At 41.9% G+C, this 18,859-nt stretch overlaps 2 protein-coding genes across 2 annotated transcripts in view; both read left to right on the forward strand.

Moving 5' to 3' along the window:
- The first annotated feature begins 501 nt into the window (after positions 1-501).
- LOC128278079 (oligoribonuclease, mitochondrial) lies at positions 502-1,169 on the forward strand. The gene has a single exon (XM_053016732.1). It carries the CDS (start codon positions 577-579, stop codon positions 1,123-1,125), a length of 549 nt encoding a protein of 182 aa, XP_052872692.1. The 5' UTR covers positions 502-576; the 3' UTR covers positions 1,126-1,169.
- A 6,821-nt stretch (positions 1,170-7,990) lies between these two features.
- The window catches only part of LOC128278058 (uncharacterized), a 31,136-nt gene continuing 20,267 nt past the window's right edge, over positions 7,991-18,859 (forward strand). Inside the window, exons 1-2 of the mRNA XM_053016703.1 lie at positions 7,991-8,271; positions 9,673-9,879. Coding sequence (XP_052872663.1) covers positions 7,991-8,271; positions 9,673-9,879 — 488 coding nt within the window. The remainder of the gene's footprint in view (positions 8,272-9,672; positions 9,880-18,859) is intronic.

Below are 18,859 nucleotides of genomic sequence, written 5' to 3' on the forward strand. Positions count from 1 at the left end.
AAGTTGCCTGCAGTTTACGGAAAGCTGACTCATTACGATCAATTTCGGCCGAACATTGGTTTTCATCCAAAGCTATAACGGTGAAAATGTTAAAAACCGTGTGTAACTGCAAACTGTTTGGCTACTTACGATTCTCATCGCTGGGCTCAGGCAAGCTTATTCTCGTTGATCTTCGTTGCAGCGATTGATTAAAGACTATTTGTAAAACGTTGTATGTTGGTTCATGTTTTACAATCGGCATTTCGTGGTTGTTCGCGTATGTTCATGGAAGTTTCTAAATAGCACACTTTGATACTCAGCCGTCGCGAGCACAGGAATTGAAAATGGAGTAATCCTAAAGTCGACTAGACAAGCTAGAGAACTGAACCCCATATAATAAACAGATTTTTCCGTGGCAGCTATCTTTCAAAAGGTATGTTGTTTGGGAAAATAAAAAGGTATGTAAACAAAACTAACCTTCAATCATTTCGTAGGAAATAGTTACCACGTGCAATGAGTGGTTTTCTACGGCTTAACCACTTACAACATTTAAGGAAGCAATTCTCATTTCCCAATTTGCAGTCCCTTGGAAAACACATGTCCACCATGTCGCCGGAAAATCTCGTGTGGATGGATTTGGAAATGACCGGCTTGGACATCACCCGCGACCGAATCCTGGAAATAGCGTGCATCATCACGGATAACGATCTGAATGTGGTAGCCAAAGGACCCAATTTCGTTCTACACCAACCAGAAAGCGTACTAGAAAAGATGAACGATTGGTGCAAAACAATGCACAAACAAACTGGTTTGATTGATGCAGTAAAGGCGTCGAGTATTACGTTGGAGTATGCCGAGGCGGAAACGTTGGATTTTGTTAAAAAATACTGCCCAGAAAAAAGGTGCCCCTTGGCTGGCAATAGTATTTACATGGACCGACTGTTTATCAATAAATACATGCCGCAACTAAATGAATATCTGCATTACCGTGTAGTGGATGTGAGCACTATGAAGGAGCTTTGCAAGCGATGGAATGCAGAAATTTATTCGAAAGCTCCTCCAAAAAAACTAGTGCATCGTTCGTTAGAAGATATTGAAGAGAGTATTAAGGAGCTGAGATACTACAGAGAAAAGTTCTTAAAATAGTTTTTTTGTTAAAATAAAGACCATGTTCAATTCGATTGGCTTTCGCAGACTGAAGAGTTGTCAATAATGTTGCAGAAAGAAGTGAAAAATGGTTAAATATATCGATTGAAGAGATAAACTATTGAGATTCGGTAGTCAAATCAATTTAATGTTTATTGTGTCGATGAAAACATAGAAAGAAAAAGCCAATTTGGGTCCCTATTATATGCCCCACAAGCAACATGCGTTTTTTGTTTGCGCTTCAAGGTCGTCCCTGACTTGCGGTTTACCAGTGGCTTTTCCTGAGCTTCTTCCATTGCAGTCCATCGCGCATTCTTTGCCCCTCGGGCACCTTCTGATTGGACTTTCAAGTTCATGCCGTATTCCGTGTTTCCTTTAGCTCTATCCTTCTCCGAGCATAGGTATGATACCAAATATCTTCCTGCGCACATGGATGAACTTTATTCATGTTTACGAAGACATTTATTTTACCAGGACGGCATGGGCCAGGCCCCCGCCAATGACGAAATCTGGAGAAAGTCGATCTCCAGGTCGAGAAAGGTTGAGTGGACCTGTTTTTCTGATCTTTAACCACACGCTCTCGTGGGGTTCTTCAGCAACCACTAAAGCTTGGCAAGTGGATAAGAGTTTTGTGGCAATTAATACGAAAGTTTCGTATTGCAAGTTATTGAGCTTAGACTTATGTTAAGTGGTTCGTCCGTAGATCATCCGTGTCGGTGCCCCAATTAATCGGTTTCTGTGCGAAAGACGTCAATTCGAACCCTGATCGTGCATAAACTTGAATGCAAAACCTTAAGTTGGTGTATAACACGACTCTGGCTGTTTTAATAATGATACAAAATAAAATAAAATGGCCTTATCTAAGCTTCATAACAATCTTTTTCTTTGTCAATACGCTGTAGTAGGCCACTTTTTGAGTACTATGTTCTATGAGTTTGTAGGTTATAGTACTATGGTTTAAGAGGGCCGCATTTTACAAAATTATTTTAGCCATTCATGCGGCTATTAAAATAGAGCAAGTGCACGAAGTAATTGGCAAAGAGCTAGATCGCAACGGAAAAAGTCTAGGTTAATCGTTAAATGTGCGTCCTCCTTATCATACTACTAATACCCGTAGTGTGGATGGCCATAACCTATTTACCCATTTCTTCTCTTCCTGACTGGTTGCAACTTGGCAGCGTTGCAGTTTTTCTAGCTTTCGCTATGGGCACTCGAATCGAATGAGGTCTGGAGAAAGATGAAAGGACAGGTTTTTAATCGATTCTGATAGCGTAGGCAACGAGATTCCATGACGACGAGACGCTTGAAGGCTATGTCTACGGATTGACTGAAACTTGGGTTGCTTTGAAACTCTGGCAAGGTGGGCGATTGGTGTCCAATGGTTTTCAGTATCTAGAACCCCCTGCTGAACTTAAGTATAACATAAGATCGTAAGATAGGCAAAAGCATGACGTAAAAACGAATTATTTACGAGGATTTGCTAGATGCGGATACACTTTTCTTGAGCCAAACGGGTTCAGGTAGGCAGAAATACCGCGAAAGTTTGCTCGATAGGAGGCGATTATGTGGATTTCGTTCACGTTTAGAGCGAAGATAAAACCGGCTACAATTTCGTTTTCAATACCAACACTTTCAGTGATTTGTTGTTCTGCAGACACTATGCTTTCCTCTGCTTATGCCAGTTCGTTGCTGGTATGTCTAAGGAAGGTCTAAGGTCTAAGGGTGCCATAAATGCTGGTATGTCTAAGGAAAACACGGTCGGAACACAAAGGAAAACACGGTCGGAACAAACACGGTCGGAACACAAAGATATTTCATACGGTATGCGAACAGCCACATGGAAGTGTGCAGAACTTGAAAATTAAATTTTCTTACGGGATGTTTCACGAAAAGATCAATCAACTTTACCGATTATTATTTATGTAGCACTTTCGTTATGTAGCTAATCCAACTAAACATCCCAATCGACTAGAGAATGGCATATAGGCAATATCGTGGAATAAATATGCCATTTCTTTTCAAATCGCGCCACCTTAAGGCCTATGAAAGATTGCAATTGATTCTACATGTACTACATGTACTACATGGACCCGCTTGTTGAAGTTGATGCTGATTGTTGACCAATGTAGCATAACAGGTTCCTTGAGCTTTGCACTCCCTTTGCGCCATTTTTCAAAAGTAAACAAAACATAATTAGTAATTGCCCTTGCGTATGTATGAAAGTAAACGGTTTATTCCACGCACTATGCGAAGGCAAATAGCACGGGTTTTGTAACAAAGTATATTTTACAGGAAACCATCTCATTTCTGGACATCATCTCTACTGATGCAACATGCACTGCTAGATATTTCGTTTACCACGACAATATCTGGTCGGGTCCATTTTGCTTTCTTCGTAGTGCGAGTTGCAGTGCGAAGCGGAGAAAACGGAATCGAAATAAGATTTTAGCGAAAGCTTTTCGCTACTACTATCAGGGCCTAGGACTTGCCTGGCTTGATCTCAATCTGCGGTACGGCAAATACGGTCCGCGGAACTATAGGTAGGTTGAGTGACTAAAACATGGTCAAAATATGATGGTTTGGAGTGTGTCATGTCCGCTGTCAAATTTTGTGTTCCAGGTTGTTGCGCCAGGGCTCAGATATCATCAAATTTGTTGTGACATTTTTTAGGGAATAGCGGTCTCATGCATAAAAGTAAGAGCTCAAAACATAATTAACAAAAAAAAACTCCATCGGTGAAATGTTCAGTGAACTTCTACAGTGAAACTTAAGAAACTGCTGTTGGAAAACGAAATAGAATATCAACCACATTCCGCTGGACGATCGATCGCCGGGAACGTTTTCGCGCTTCATACACCCCTTCATCGGGCGCTGCGGCCGATTTCACTACTCGCTCGCTGAGCCGCCTTTAGTCTTGTGCCGCACGCGGACATGTTTGAACGCAAAATGCGCTGCTCAGTGTTGGGAGTTCGGCCGCCCGGATTAAGACGTGTGATTTGTTCTGCAAAACGCTTTTTTGAAGCATCTCCAATGTGTTGACTGAAATCGATACCAGTGCCAGTGCTTGGTGTTGGGGGTATAATCTTATTCCACTTTACCAGTTGTAAAAAGTGTGGTTGTGTACTATATTTGATTAAGATTCGAAAGTGTTTTGTCACAGTGTTTATCGTACAATCGGTTCATTCAGTTCTATACTAAAGACGTTCTTTGTTTAAATGAAGTTTCATACGCGAAATGATTGATGTTCGTCTTGATCGGTATACCCGCTGCAGTTACATCGTGGATAATTTTGAATTTTCTTTCCCAAAAGTACTAAAGTTTGCTGGAACCCGATGTTGATGTTATAAAAAAGTGAAACTATTCCGATGGAGAAAAACGTGTTCTTCAAACCAGGCCGGTGGATCGCAGAAAAAGTGGCTAGCCATTCAGCGCAGCTTTATTATAAGTGGTTGTGATCAAATCCGACGGAGAAACCCCCGGAGAAGCATCTGAAAGGGGTTTCGTCGTCAATTAGGCGTGCCGGGATTAGTGGTTGAAGATAATGTAGCGAAAATGTGTGCCAAACGGAAGTGAATCGTGCTCACGTCGTGTTTGATTTAGTGTGATTGGAAAATATACGTGACAGATGTATACGCACATACGAATTTATATTTGAACATGTAGGAAATGGAATTATAAGAAATTAGGTATGTCGTAAATCAAAACTGGGCTGAGAAATATTCGGGTTTGTTGATGAAGAGCAAGGAGCAAATACCAGTTTCTAAAGCAAACTGAAACATGATAATTGGTATTTGGTATTTCTATCTGAATTTCTCTTGTTTCTAAAGGTTTATGGTACGTTATTTGTAATAGACTGTCGTGTGGTCACACACGTTCCATTGAAACCGTGAGAATCGGCAACCGATATTACACGACGAAATATTGCAACCTCGGGATAAACTGACATTTTAGTTGGTCTCTTCCGTGTAGTATGCCTTACTGGTAGGAAAATTGCTGGACATGATATTTTACATAGTTTATGATCCTAACATCTGTATTTTTTCTATTTGGCATTGGGAATTAAAAACATTGGGAAGTTTCTCACAACTATTGTATAGGCTAGTACAGCATCCAATGGCCAAGGTATGGGAGCTACAAATTATCAAACTCCCACAACTCGAAGATGGTAATTCTCTAATCGAAAACAAACCTAGCACGGCTAACATGCCGGTGAAATAACATGATATTATATTTTGTTAGAGATATAATGAATATGATATGATTGAAATGCTTGTCACAATCTAAGCCATATTCTAGTACTATTTTGCAAATGGGTCCTTTAAAGTTTAAAACTATGATTTTATTATACAAACCGTTCGTTAGTCGCTTCAAATTCCTTTTCTTCAATATGTGTGGTCCTGGAATATCGAAAAACAATATTTTTTCTTTTTGCAAATATCGTAAGAGTAGTTAGAGTAGCATAAAACTTCTTTATGGATGAAGTAAACTCAATGAATTGGAAAGTGAATGTAGAATTGATTCTTTATATACAATTTTTTATATTGAAAACCAAAAGAGGGAATAAAAACCAAATTGAAATTGATTCATACATTTGTACCGCAAGGCAGCTGGAAGGTCTATAAACAACAACAAACGCATCATCATCAGATATGTGGTGAATTATAACACAACATTAACATCCAAAAAATTTATAATAACTTACTAAAGTTGATCTAACATTTACCACCTTGACCCAACACAAAAATTTAGGAATAGATAGATAAGCTTTAGAATTTGAGATTTTCCCGAATTGGGGTAACTTTTCTTACAGGTAAAAGAGACCTTGTATATTACTTTACAACCAACTGAATACAACATGCTATATACTAGAAAAGCTACTTAATAGTATTATTTTAAAAGTATCATATCCTGTGTGGCGCAAATTTTATGTAGGTCATGCTTTTTTATAAATCCCTCTTTTTGTTTGTGACTATGAGGTATGAAAATTTTTCCCCAGACGAAGAATTGGAAAATAGAATATAGTTAACATAATTAACTTTATATTAGAATGAACAATGTAGTTAACCGACAAAGAATAGCTGAAAACTTTCGTTGAATTATGTAATGGCAAGCCCGCATAATTGCACACAAGTAAACACATTCATACTACCAATAAACAACTAAATTTGAAGTGTTTTAGAAAACGAAACGTTCTACGAACTGACCAACACGCCGAGCACACGGATAAACTAAACCTTATGGTATGTGGGTACATGATGGACTTTGTAATAAGAGCGTCACATTAACCTACATAACGCACTGTTTCCGAACAGGTTTCTGTGAGAATCATACCAAATGAGGCGAAGAAGAGAAGTAATTTAAGCCATCACTCGTCCAGCACGACATATACGCGAAAGGAAGACATTGCGATAGGCTATTATTATACAATCGGGACGTGCATTGTCGATACTGGTCTTGTCCAGTGCAAAAAAAGCCTACCAGCGACCGTGATGGATTCGTTTCTTTTGGTGATGGGAAACACGATGGGGCACTTTCTTCGTGTCTCGCTTAAAAGTATATCAGCAGTAACAGAGTACTACTAGTACTAATCGAAAAAAAAACAGAGGCAGGATACGTGGGGAAGACTAAACAGGTCAGCGTAAATTACCACAGAAAAAAACATGGAAAAATCTGTGATATAGATTGGGATAGATTGTGAGTTTTTGTATTTTCTCATAAAATTTAACCGCTCAATCACAGCAGTTGGTGTCAGATTTATTCTTAAAAAAAAACGTTTCAGCCACGTTAGTCAGATGTGTAACAATTACTATAAGTTTATTTACTTATCAGATGTTTTGCGCTAGTTTGGTTCTTTCTACTAGTTTTAAGATTTGTTTTGCAACTTGATTCTAAGCATCTGTTCGATCTGTTTGCTCTACACTATCTCGCATGCGAAGAATGGTTAGTCGTTAAGATTAGAAAAGGTTCATTGAATTTTTCATTACATAAAAGGTTCCTTTTTACTAACTAACAAAAAAGGAAAATGTACAAAAAATTAAAATTAAATTCAAATGCTGTGCTGCTAATAATTGAAATTGGAAAACACTTTGTGCTTGTAAATGCATAAAAAAATACATACTTAAAGCGAGTTTCTGAAAAGATTTACTTCTTGGTCTTGGTTTCAGGTGGTTTTTTGATGTGCACATCAATTTATTGAAAAAATGAATTTTTTTTAAAGTTCTAATAGCCTTTAAATTGGATGTCTGGAAAACAATAATGTTCTAAGATTATTTTGCATCATGTGACTTCTGAGGCTGGCCCTTGGAAGGAGTGAGCGTGATTGAGGACTTTGCTTTGGACTTTACTTTTAAAATAATGGTGACTAGAACCTGGTGAACCTGGTGATTTCTACTTCATTCAAAGTACCTGCATACCAATGAGTGAAGTTGAACTATTTCGCAAACCATCTTTCGTTTAACTTTGAGATTCATTGTTATCTTCGGTTATCTTCTTGGAGCGCAATATTCCAATTGCTGTAGTACTATTTTCAGTGTATTGGTAAACATTCCAGAAAAACTTTTGGGTTTTGAGATCAAAGCTCCCAAAGAATATTTAAAAAAATTAACTGAAACTGTCTGCAATGAGTAGATTAATGTATCACTTTCTAATAGTATTACGGTCTTGATCTTATTCCAGAAAACATGCTTGGTTCTGGGTCGCAAATGAAAATGAAACGAAAACACGCATATTCATGAACATCATCGCACAGTACTGCTTTGTTTTCAAAGTGTGTATCATTTATGCAATCAGCCATAACCAAACGTAATACGGGACTGGAGTCATCCTTCTACTAGTAATAGACAGCAACAAACAAGCAACGAGTAAAATGGGTAACGTTTTGAGCAGCAGTGATTCAACACTACCAAGACAGCAGACGCCTCAACGGCAGTATCGATCGGGGTTTGGAGACCAACTAGACTACACTGGCGACAGACACTGCTACTTTGAAGATGATATTCGGCCCAACCAGACGGAGAAAATACCAACAACCACCAAATGTCCCCCGCAGCCGGACAATCCGGAAAACTCTCGAATGCTGTTTTTACTCTACCTCATTCATCGCACGTGGAACGTTGTTGTGGACAGTGTCGATCAGAGGGGGAAAAAGTAAGTACCAACCAATGGTTAGTCCATGAAACTTGTGAAATAATTGTGCAACAAGCAATAACATCATCGTGGATCGTTTTGATGGACGTGTGAGTTTAATTTAAATATTTCGAAAACCATTACCAGCGAGTGACTATATGTTTTATTGCTTTATGTTTTTCTAATTACAATACAGTGCACGTGATAAAATTAAGATAAGCCTAGCATAAACAATTCATAACACTAGACATTGCATAATGGAGATCCTTCGTCTTCTTATCATGCTTTGACAGCATTTTTCAATTTTAATAGTGTTCATCATTACATTGATTAAATAATCGTTGATTGTTATTGTTGTTGATAAAGGTACAAAGGTACTACTAACAAATGATATGGTAACGATCCCCCAAACGATCGCTTCGACCTACCTTCAGTGTATCTTGGCCTATCTGATAATTAAATAATATAGTGAACACATGCTACGTTACGCGTCACGAGCTATGGTTTTTATATTATTTTGCTGTTATACAGATGTGGTTGGTGGTGAGCACATTAGCCACAAATGCATTGACCACGAAAGTGGTCGTGGAACCAACTTGCACGCTACCGGACGGCGGAAGGCCAAACGGTAGTAATTATCTGCGTTTGGACCAGTTTAACGTCCCTTCGAGAGGCAATCATTGAACTCATTTAAATATGCGGGCCGGTTTCGCGAAGGAAGGATGTAACTAGGAAGCACCGGCGTAGGAAGTAGTGTAGTGTAGAGCATTTAGAGTGGAATCAAACGATGTAATCCATCGCACGAAGTGATACTACCGCTGGGAGCACTAAAGAGAAAATAGAAAACCGTAAGCAGTTTTCACTTTTGCCTGTACGCTGCGTTTTTCGTGCAGTTTGCTTTTGGCCGGGCTAACCAGTGCTTAAAAACGATTGAAAAGCCATCGATAGGGCACATTAGGAAGTCATCAGCAACTAGTTTCTTCGCCTCCCATTCCGTACGCAATCGGTTGGTTTATGAAATATTGAACATGAAATAATATTTTCGAAGCATCATGTAACAGTCAGCGTGTTTTAAGTAATGAAATGCATACAGTTTTCTGAGTAAATGATAACAGTCGAGTAAACAATGAATAGTTCATTGTTCGCACAAGCAAACAAAACTCAATTGTATTTTTAGCTCATTTTGTCAAAATGTCAGCCCATCTAAGGTAATAATCAATTTAAAAGTTTAGTAGCTAACGCAATAGAGTCTGAAAACGATTGCTTCCGTAAATTGCTTTTCGTAAACGTTTGTTAAATACATTGACAAGTAGATTGTCATTTTGAATGAAATAGAGCTAAAAAAAGGTTTCTTTATTTTTCTTCTCACTAATGTTTAACATGAAAACACGTAAATTCAACATCATCTTCTATTTTTCACAGAGCTCGGTTGGCACCTTCCTGTAATGACTCTGGCGCACAGATAGATCTGTATGATTATGATTTCGACGAGGAACTCAGTCTGAGCGATTTCGACGATTACGATTTTGGATCGAATTACTCGTTTTGCAGCTGCAGCTACTGCGGAGAGGAAGCGAAGCGGAAAAACTACGTTAACGAGCGACGGAACCGGCTGTCTTTCTGTGAAAGGTAAGTGCTGAGATATTACATATTACATATTATATTATTACATATTATTACATATTACGACAACTGCGCAACAATTCGCAATGTCGAAACTTTTCTAGACATAATTTCATTGACCAATAATAAGCTGCAAAACCTGCCAAACAGGAAAATAATGCTCGGTTTACAAGGGAAATAATGTTGCAAATTTGATTCGTAATTTGTTTGTCCGTTTGTCCACTTTCATCCGTTCGCGGCCGTAACCGCCTGAAACTATGCAACCCAGCACGCAACTCCCGCAGTTTTCACCGTTTTCGTGGGTAAATCGAATAATGCACGGCTGGTGCATAACTTTAGGCGCTTAATATTGAAACACGTGCGCTTGAATTTGAGCTTTTTCGTTGGAAAGCTTAGTGCGAGTATTTTGGCAATTATTTAATTTAATTTTTATTTAATTTTAATAAGTAAAAAAAAAGAGGTAACAATAATAATAATAATTTTAACTAGTATTATTTCTTCATACGCCAAGTGCTTGCACTTGACAATTGGAGTACAAATTTTCCTCAAGGTTTAATCAATAGGCTTTGATTTACGGGATTCTCGGGAAATTAGTAATTATTAATGCGAAGAAAACACGACAAAAAATTACTGTTGACATATGGATATAAATGAAGAATTTGTCAGATCAGTACCACGTACCCACAGGGCGTAGCCACTGGACAGTATCTTAGATCGCAATATTACATTTGAGTCTAAGGTGAGTCGCATAAGTCGCTAATGAAGAAAGCTTTTGGCTTAATTGGTGTTGCCTGCATAAGTTTGGATGCACGCATTTGCCTCGATGCAGCGCACATTGGGGCGTGGGCTCGATGGGGCATTTAATGGCTCATACGCTTTGGAGATGACGTGTGACCGTGCATTGTATGCCCATACGTTGCGTTTACCACTTTCAAACCCTTAAGAGAGGTGTCTTATTTTTGTCTGGGCCGTTGAACTTGTATCGTTTTTTTGTGTTTCGGGGCACTTTTCACTGAAGTGGAGGTCGATATCTTTTTGGTATTGTGGGCCACTCTTCTGATTGAGCCAACATTATACCAGCCCGATGATCACCTACGCCTGAAACAATACAACTGTAGACTGAATGCCTAAACTTGTACGAATAAAGTGCTTGTGCGACAGCGAGCTTAGTATTTTTTAGTAATTTAATCCCATTAGCTAACGACAGACTTTGTTCGTTTTAATCACTATTATTCGCAACGTCTACTTGACACGGTTCATCAGATTGCATGAACAAACCAGAAGCGACGCTATTACATAACTTTGCATCTACTTTCAATCGCGTGTGCCGTACCCAGTATTGTTAACGCATCCCTTGCCCGAGTGCAATATGCACTTTCTTCGCTAACATTCTGTTTCCGGCGACCGACCGCTCACCGTTGAGCTCTGCAGTCTCTCAAGATGAATGCGAGAGAACTCTCTCAGGGACCAGTTGTGGCTAATAATAAGCAATAGTAAACAATCGCCAGCTACCAGCTTCGGAATGGTGATCTTTTAGGCGCGCAAGTCTAAACATGCGTACAGAAAGTCACTCACCACAATAACTCTCGCCTTGTTTTCCCTCTATCGCTCGCTCTCTCGGTTTGTTGTCTTGTCTTATGTAGTCCCATTTCTTAGCATGCGCGAGAGACTCAGGCGATGTTGAGCATGCGAGGGAAAATGTGGGAGAGAGAGTGAGCTTTCCATCGCGGTTGGACTTGGCCGCTCTATCAGCGCTCGGAGACGTCGTTTCCAGTCATTGCGTAGCAATACACTAAGCTGTCGAAACGTTAAAGCTCGTGCGTTACTCCAGTGCGTGGTGCTGCTGAGTATCTGACGATGGTCGATGGTCTGTCGAGCATCGAAGGTACAGATTGTGTTTGGGAAACTAGTAAAATTGGTTTCAATGAAACGTTGGGATTAATAGAAACAGTAGCAAGCCGCCCAAGTGAAACGTAGAGTTCTTAAGGTTGTGCTGTGTGAATGCAATAACGGTTGACAGAATAACAGTTTGAATTCGATATCCACTAAAACTGCCACCAACAAATCGTAGCTTTGATGCTTTCTCGTGAAATTAGTGATGCTTGCAAAACATGTTTGTGCCCATCTCTAGTGTCTTGGTAAGACACCTATAAATGTTAAGCATGTTGTTCAATCAGAGCTGCGGGATGTAAAAAGTACGAGACAAAAGTAAACATAAATACGTTTCGCAATTCCATAACTAGCTCAGTGAGTACGAAAGAGAGCAGTAAATTCGCGAATGTGAAGAAGTGCAGAGAATCGGGGTACCGTCAGTAATTGACCCGCAGTATCGAGTGTAGAATTCCAACTTCTCGCTGGTTCGACGAGATACGTTACAAAATGTTCTTTTTGCTTGGTGGTCATTTCCAGATGCGCTAAACGAGTCACGCTTCGAAATAGCTGCGTTTTGAAGTTTTTGAGTTTGTACTCTGTTTACTAGTTAGAAATCAGTGTAATAGATAGTGTCTAAGTGAGCCCTGTCAGTCATCAGGCATTAGGTGAACAAAGTATGGTGAATTAATGTACTTTTTACTGCAGGTTTTACCACTCTCACCAAAACTATCTATCTGAAAAACTTACGAATGTAGACATTTGTGGATGGTCATCTTCCACACGCCGATGAATTGTACGCTATGCTTGTACCGTGCTTCCAGAATTCTTACCCGTATATGATAATCCACGCAGCATAGTGGCATAGTGGACTTCAAGCATATGTTTTGAAAAAGTCGAAATAGAAGTAAGCACCGGTTCAGCATTCAACGTGAACGTCGAGAAACAAGGTAATGACCATCTCAATCCGTTTACTTCAATGTCTAATTAAGTTTACCACGACGGGTACGACCGGCATGGCCAAACGTACGTAATCTTCGTGCCGTAAACAGCCATATTTTGAATCGTTTTACTTCTTGCTAGTAGAATAAATTTTATGTGCATTTGAACCATACACAAAAAGTTAACTTCAGAAAAGATTCCATTTTACGTTTGAATCGCCTTCCCCTCAAGTTGATTCTTGAACCAATGGAACCGAGAACTAGGTAGCCAACTACGAATCATGTAAAAGTTTGAATAATAATATTTCTGGCTCGTTTTGTTGTACTCTGTTTTAACCGAAGACTTGTTTGAAGCATTTGATCCGTATTTTGTTTGTTCGTTGGGATGTTTTAAAGTCAATGCATGACAGAAGAAATTTGGAATCATATTCAATTATGATGTGACACTATGCGAGGAAAAGCGGACGCTATCTGAACCTCACGGTGAATGTGCTCGCTGGAAAGTCGGTTACGAGCGCAGAAGGGAGGAAGAAAAAAGCCCAAATCACTAGACAGAAAAATAAACTTTGTTGTCGTTTGCATTAAGAAAACATTATGGTAATGAATTCGCAAAATTTTAATTAGTCAGTAGCGGTAGCGTTAGTTAGTAGGTAGACTAACGAGAGGCCATTTACCTGCGGCGCAGACCGTGGTTCGAATTTGGTTCAAGTTGCAGAATTAAAGAGGTCTTGAATTGTGTGAACTGTGTGAAATGTAAGGCCCGATTGATAAGCGGCCTGTGAGGGTAGCGTCGTGGCTGGCTTTATAATTGACGCCATTTTTTATTGCTTTTCACTTATTTTTATTCATTTGCACTGTTTGCCATTGTAATTAGCAACCTGGGGCTGGAGTAGCGCGAATGTGGTTGGCCAACAGCCAAACGCGTCCAGATCTTCAAACCATCCCAACGATCTTGGTTGATCAATATGGTCTTGGAAGATGGGACTGTTTCGGAGTTTCAGTCAATCAGCGAACGGTGTTAGAGTAGCATTAATTGAAGGTAGTACGCATCACGGATGTATTGCAAAGGGGTAGCAAAAAGTCTTTAATTTGAGCACCATACATATTGAACGATAGTCTCACCACTCAGGGAACGCTGTGGTTACCTTAGCCTTGCGCCGGTGTCGTGGTCGAATGAACATTTCCGGCTCGTCAAGCAATTGAACGATCGAGGCCCATTCGAATGACCGACACTCGGATTCGAAACGACGCTTATTCGAACAAGTTCCTTTGGTCAACCGTTCTCCATCGGCTTGAAGCATGACGCCGCTGGAGATCGAATTCGCCGAAGTGTATCAAATGAAGAGCTTTTATCACTCCATTTACAACATAAAACAATTTCCGGTCTCCTTGACACTGTGAACTTCACGACGCGCGATCTTACACGAGTTTGGCCCGGAGCTCTTCGCGCCCAAATAAAGCGTTATGGGGGATTACGGTTTTTGGAAAGATTAGTTACTGTCGATGCGCTTGAGTTACAAGCGTGAATCGCAGAATGGAGGATTACCAAGTACGGTTTGGCCTTCGAATTTAGGCGGGGCGCCAATCGGAGACAATTTTCAGTGTAACTTTGTCAACTGTTGAACCTATAGTAAGTAGATATCTTTCCAAACAAACGAGTTTATCGCATGTTGGTTTGGCAAACGAGGTTACACAATAACCTGCAACTGTTGGGCCACCACTAAGACAATCAGAAAACTGACCGGAGATATTGAATCGGATCCTGTTTTGCGAGACACATTAGCCCCAGGCTGCTAATGTGCCTAGGATTTTGGCCGGCACTTTGTGACCATTCCAATTCATCGACACAATCACGTTGGACAGTGTAAACCAACTGCCTAAAGTTTTCCTTTTTATGGGGATGTGGGGATTACCTCAAACGCACCTATGTCTATTACTATTTTGATATTATTGAACTGTTATGAAACTTAATGTAAGGAGTACAATTCACAGACCGCAATAAGACATTCATTAGTGGTCTGCTCTAGAGATCGATTCAGGTGTTGAGATCATATCTCTTGGATCGAAAAGCGCCTGAAGTGTACTGCCTGCAGAGCGTGTGTACATACTATAGTCATTCGAAGTATTCCACGCCTCTTCCGTGAGAGCTAGTCCTGGCAACATGTTCACGACAACGAAAGGGTCACACTATGCCGTAAGCAATACAGTTACAGCCGCACGGGAGTCCGTCAGCCCTTCAGTTCTATGCGTTGAACAGTTGCCACCGAGCGCGTTCCGATTGATCCATCCCTTGTGAGTCCGGATCCGTGAGTATGGTAATGTGTCAGAAGGAGTGCAATTTTCCGGCATTGGCTACGGGCGCTAATGATCGATCGACGCCCGCGGGGGGAGAGAGAGAGAGCCAAAACGAAAAATGCGGTATGCGTTTTCTAGTTCAATTGTGGGATCTGACTGGGGCCTACCGATGCGTTATGCAAAGAGATCCAGAAATACCTAAGCGCCCTGGAAATAGGAAACGCAGTAAATGCCCCCGCGGTCGGTGCATAGTTTCCTATGTTGATGCACCACCGACGGCGCGGTGGGCCAGAGTTTTTGCCAGACTTCCGTGAAAGAAAGTTCAATTTGAAGCACTCGAAGCGCGCTGGGTAATGACGTGCGGTGCCGATAGCAAAGCTTCCGTTTGCGGGTTCGTACGCCGCGACCGCTGAAGAGGTTGCTCAAAAGAATCCCAAATGTTTCTCCCCAAACAAGCCCCCCCCCGGGGGGTGGAGTGCTATTTTATTTTCCTGCCGAGCGCATTAGAAAATGGCGTTTCGTTTGAGTGATTTTTGTAGCCCCCGAACAGCCATCGGTGCGCGTTTCTGCGTGTTTTCAGGCGGTTCAGTACGCCGTGACGCCCGGCGTTGGTTTTTCGGGGGAAATAGAGTATGGTTCGCGGTGGCTAGTTTGCGTTTTGTGTGAAGTAAAGTAGAGCACGGAACACTCGGGGCTGGCTCGCCATTCGAATCGCATCGAGCACAAGGAAGACACAGTCCGTCGAAGGCAACGTTTTCTGGCGCTCCGGTGACCACAAACAGCGTGCGGAAACGGCGGCAATCGAGCGAACCGATAAAAATCCGTCATTCAGTGGGTGAGCAACGGTACCGTGTAAACCGGCTTCTCCCGGACGTTCGAAATTGGCTGGCTGGAGGACGCGCACAGCGGGCCAATCGGGCCAATCGCAGTGGATAAAAGTGAGGTTATCCAGACTTCGGACTCTCCGTGAGACAGGTTCCAGGATCTTAAGCAAACGTTAGTCAACATTCATAGTATGCGGCCACCTATGAATGCATGTTTACCATAATTTCCCGAAGCAACAACAAACAAGTTGTAACGAACGGAAAGCGACCACCAGCGTCTTTGGTCAAATCTGGTCACAATCTGATTCTTGGAATTTATATGATAGAAAGCCCTAATGATATGCAACGTTGTCACTGTAGATTGATCGACCGACCGACATCAATCAGGATTGAATTTGGTGAAGGCTTTCGTTTCTTCGACTTCGTCCTGGTCCATTGACGTTTGCTAAACTTAGACTTTCATCCGGGTGGCGCTCCCCATCATCCGATGTGTGTCCGTTTTCCCTCGCCCTTTCTCGGGTATTCGGCGGTTTACTGACCAAAGAGACCAGGAGACAGGAAGTATTCAACATAAAAAGGAAAAGAAACAAAGAGAGAGAGAACTAGTAACAGAAAGAAAACATAACAACTCGGCGCACAGTTGGACAAGTGCACAGGGCCGGGTGATTGCATGGTTAATTGGGAACTGAAGCAATTTTCGACTGATCAACATTTTAGTAGCTTCCACTGCTACTGCGAAGGGGAAAGACTTACCTCATACGCTGCCCAGTCCGCCCGATGCCCGCCAACTGTTCGTCGGTCGTGCACGTGTTTTTATGGTTTACAGCATACAATCTCTTTGGGCCCGTTGCACCGGAGTTAAAATACTCATGCCGGATTAAGCAAAAACGAAAGCAATTGACAAAGAAAAAAACCAACAAACAGGTTTATCAGTGGCCCGTCAGCGGTCGGCCGCATTTCTCTTCATTGCTTCGCCAAAGTTTTATTTCGACGGTTATGTTTTCATCGGAATCTACTTCAATTCGATTGGATTCCTTTTTTTTGTTGTTGAGTTTGGGTGCACGATTCTTCGACGTACAACGCAACAACTTAATTCTGGACCCGTCAGAAATGTGCCATCTTACGTATGCACGTGTTTATGGTTCCACTTTCTACGGATTCAAGTCCTGTCGGCTGCTTTGCCCACCGTTTCCTTATCTGCAGGCATCTTTTAATTGGCTGAATTTTGTCGCAAATTATCCTTAACTTGAAAATTCATCATATGCTTAGCCAACTAGTACAAGCACGATGGCCAGTTTATGTAACCTTTTAATTAAATGTTGAAGTTGGACATTAAAATGAGGCTAAAGGTACTTAGTTACACAGGTACAAGTTGGCGAGTGGGGCAATTAGTTTGTAAGTAGTGTGAAACCAAAACAAACAATTACCCGGGCGAGAATCTGCAAGAGATTAAGGCCGAAGTGCTGCGTGCGCTGCGTGTTTTGAAGTTCGAAAAATAGTGTTACAACGTCGGCGAATACCATAACCTCGATTCCCGGTTGCAGGAAACCCGAAGACGGCCGAAGAAAACAAATGGAAACAAGAAAACTAATGTAGAGAAAACTAACACCGCGGCCGACGAGCCGAGACACACAGAGGCACAGAGATCGCGGGCCAGCCAGCCAGGCGAAGGCAGTCGATCCACATTTAGGTGAAGTATGTAGGCTCCGTTATGTTTCCAATAGCCGGGCAGAACGGCGCAGCTGCTGCTAGGCACAGGGCCCTTGATCTTCGACCAAGGTTCCGCTCCGCTCCGCGATGGACTCAATCGCGCGATCGCGCGGTATTGGTGGCTGGCGCGGCGCGGCGGTGACTGCTATGGCCGCCGGGGTGTGTGGTGGCGCTGAAAATGAAAGAACAACTTATTAACCACCACCGACTTAATGCGCGTATTTCGGGGGGAGTCACTGTGTGGGGACGACGCGCCGATGATGGTAATGGTGATCGTTTTCCTGTCCACGCGCGAGAGGAAGAAAATCATTAAGCGGGGGGATGGCGCGCTTCGAGCCGAGCGCGACGGGTAGATTCGTAGTCACGCACCCATGGCCGAGGTGTTCTTCGTCTCCTGCACGGCCCAGGGCTGGCGGACTAGTGTTGGGTCATAGCGGTACAATCGCCGGGGCGAACCTGCGAGTGACTGGGCTACAGGACTCTCGTCAGCGCCGGCCATACTTGTGTGACGGCCATTTCTACCGTTCTGCATTAGCGGAAGCGCACGCCGTTATGCCGGCCTGATGTGGGTCATCATTGGCTAATTAATGGTTAATGTAAGGTGCGGAAACTCTGTGCAACTGAAGCTAATACTTTGGAGCGCTCGAACTTGCAACAAAATGTTTAAACTCTCATAAAAATGATCACTCGATATCGAAGGGACACGTGGATCCCAGCTATGTTTGGTATTAACCAGCCAACGACAATAACACAATCCCATGTCACGATTGATAGGTGATCACGTTTAGATCGCCATGTCCGCTGGCTCGTTGCGCTGCATCGTTGCGATTCATCGATACCAATGCAAAAGACGTCAGTTCGAACTTTGGCTCGAGCATCGAATCTTTGTGTGTGTGTGTATAAAACTTTAATTTGGTGCTAATATGCCTAACGATATACTATATTACAAATAACGTCAGATCGTACCAACCTCTGTGGGCGTAAGAATAGGAGCAATCGGGGTACGTTTGAGACCTGAACATCACACACAGTAGTCACAGTAGGTGTGCCAACGCTAGAGTAATCTGGTAACCATGATCGTAGTAGCAATGATATCTTGTATAGTTAGCTTAGTGGAGCAGCTAATAGTTTTATTATGCCTGGCGTTCGCACCGCTCTCATGGCAAGCTGCGAAATCTATACAGCGCAGCGCTGTTGGCGTGTGCTCTGGCCTCAGAGGATGCTACAATTATCTCGTGCTCTGTTTAAATAGCTCAAGAGGAACCACGATAAATCAGAACCCGAAGGAAGAGAGAGAGAAGGACCGAGAACAAAACAAGGTTCTGCGGATTCAATTGCTCCAGGTTC

Source organism: Anopheles cruzii, chromosome 2 (genome assembly GCF_943734635.1).
Source record: "Anopheles cruzii chromosome 2, idAnoCruzAS_RS32_06, whole genome shotgun sequence".
Classification (NCBI taxonomy): Eukaryota; Metazoa; Arthropoda; class Insecta; order Diptera; family Culicidae; genus Anopheles; species Anopheles cruzii.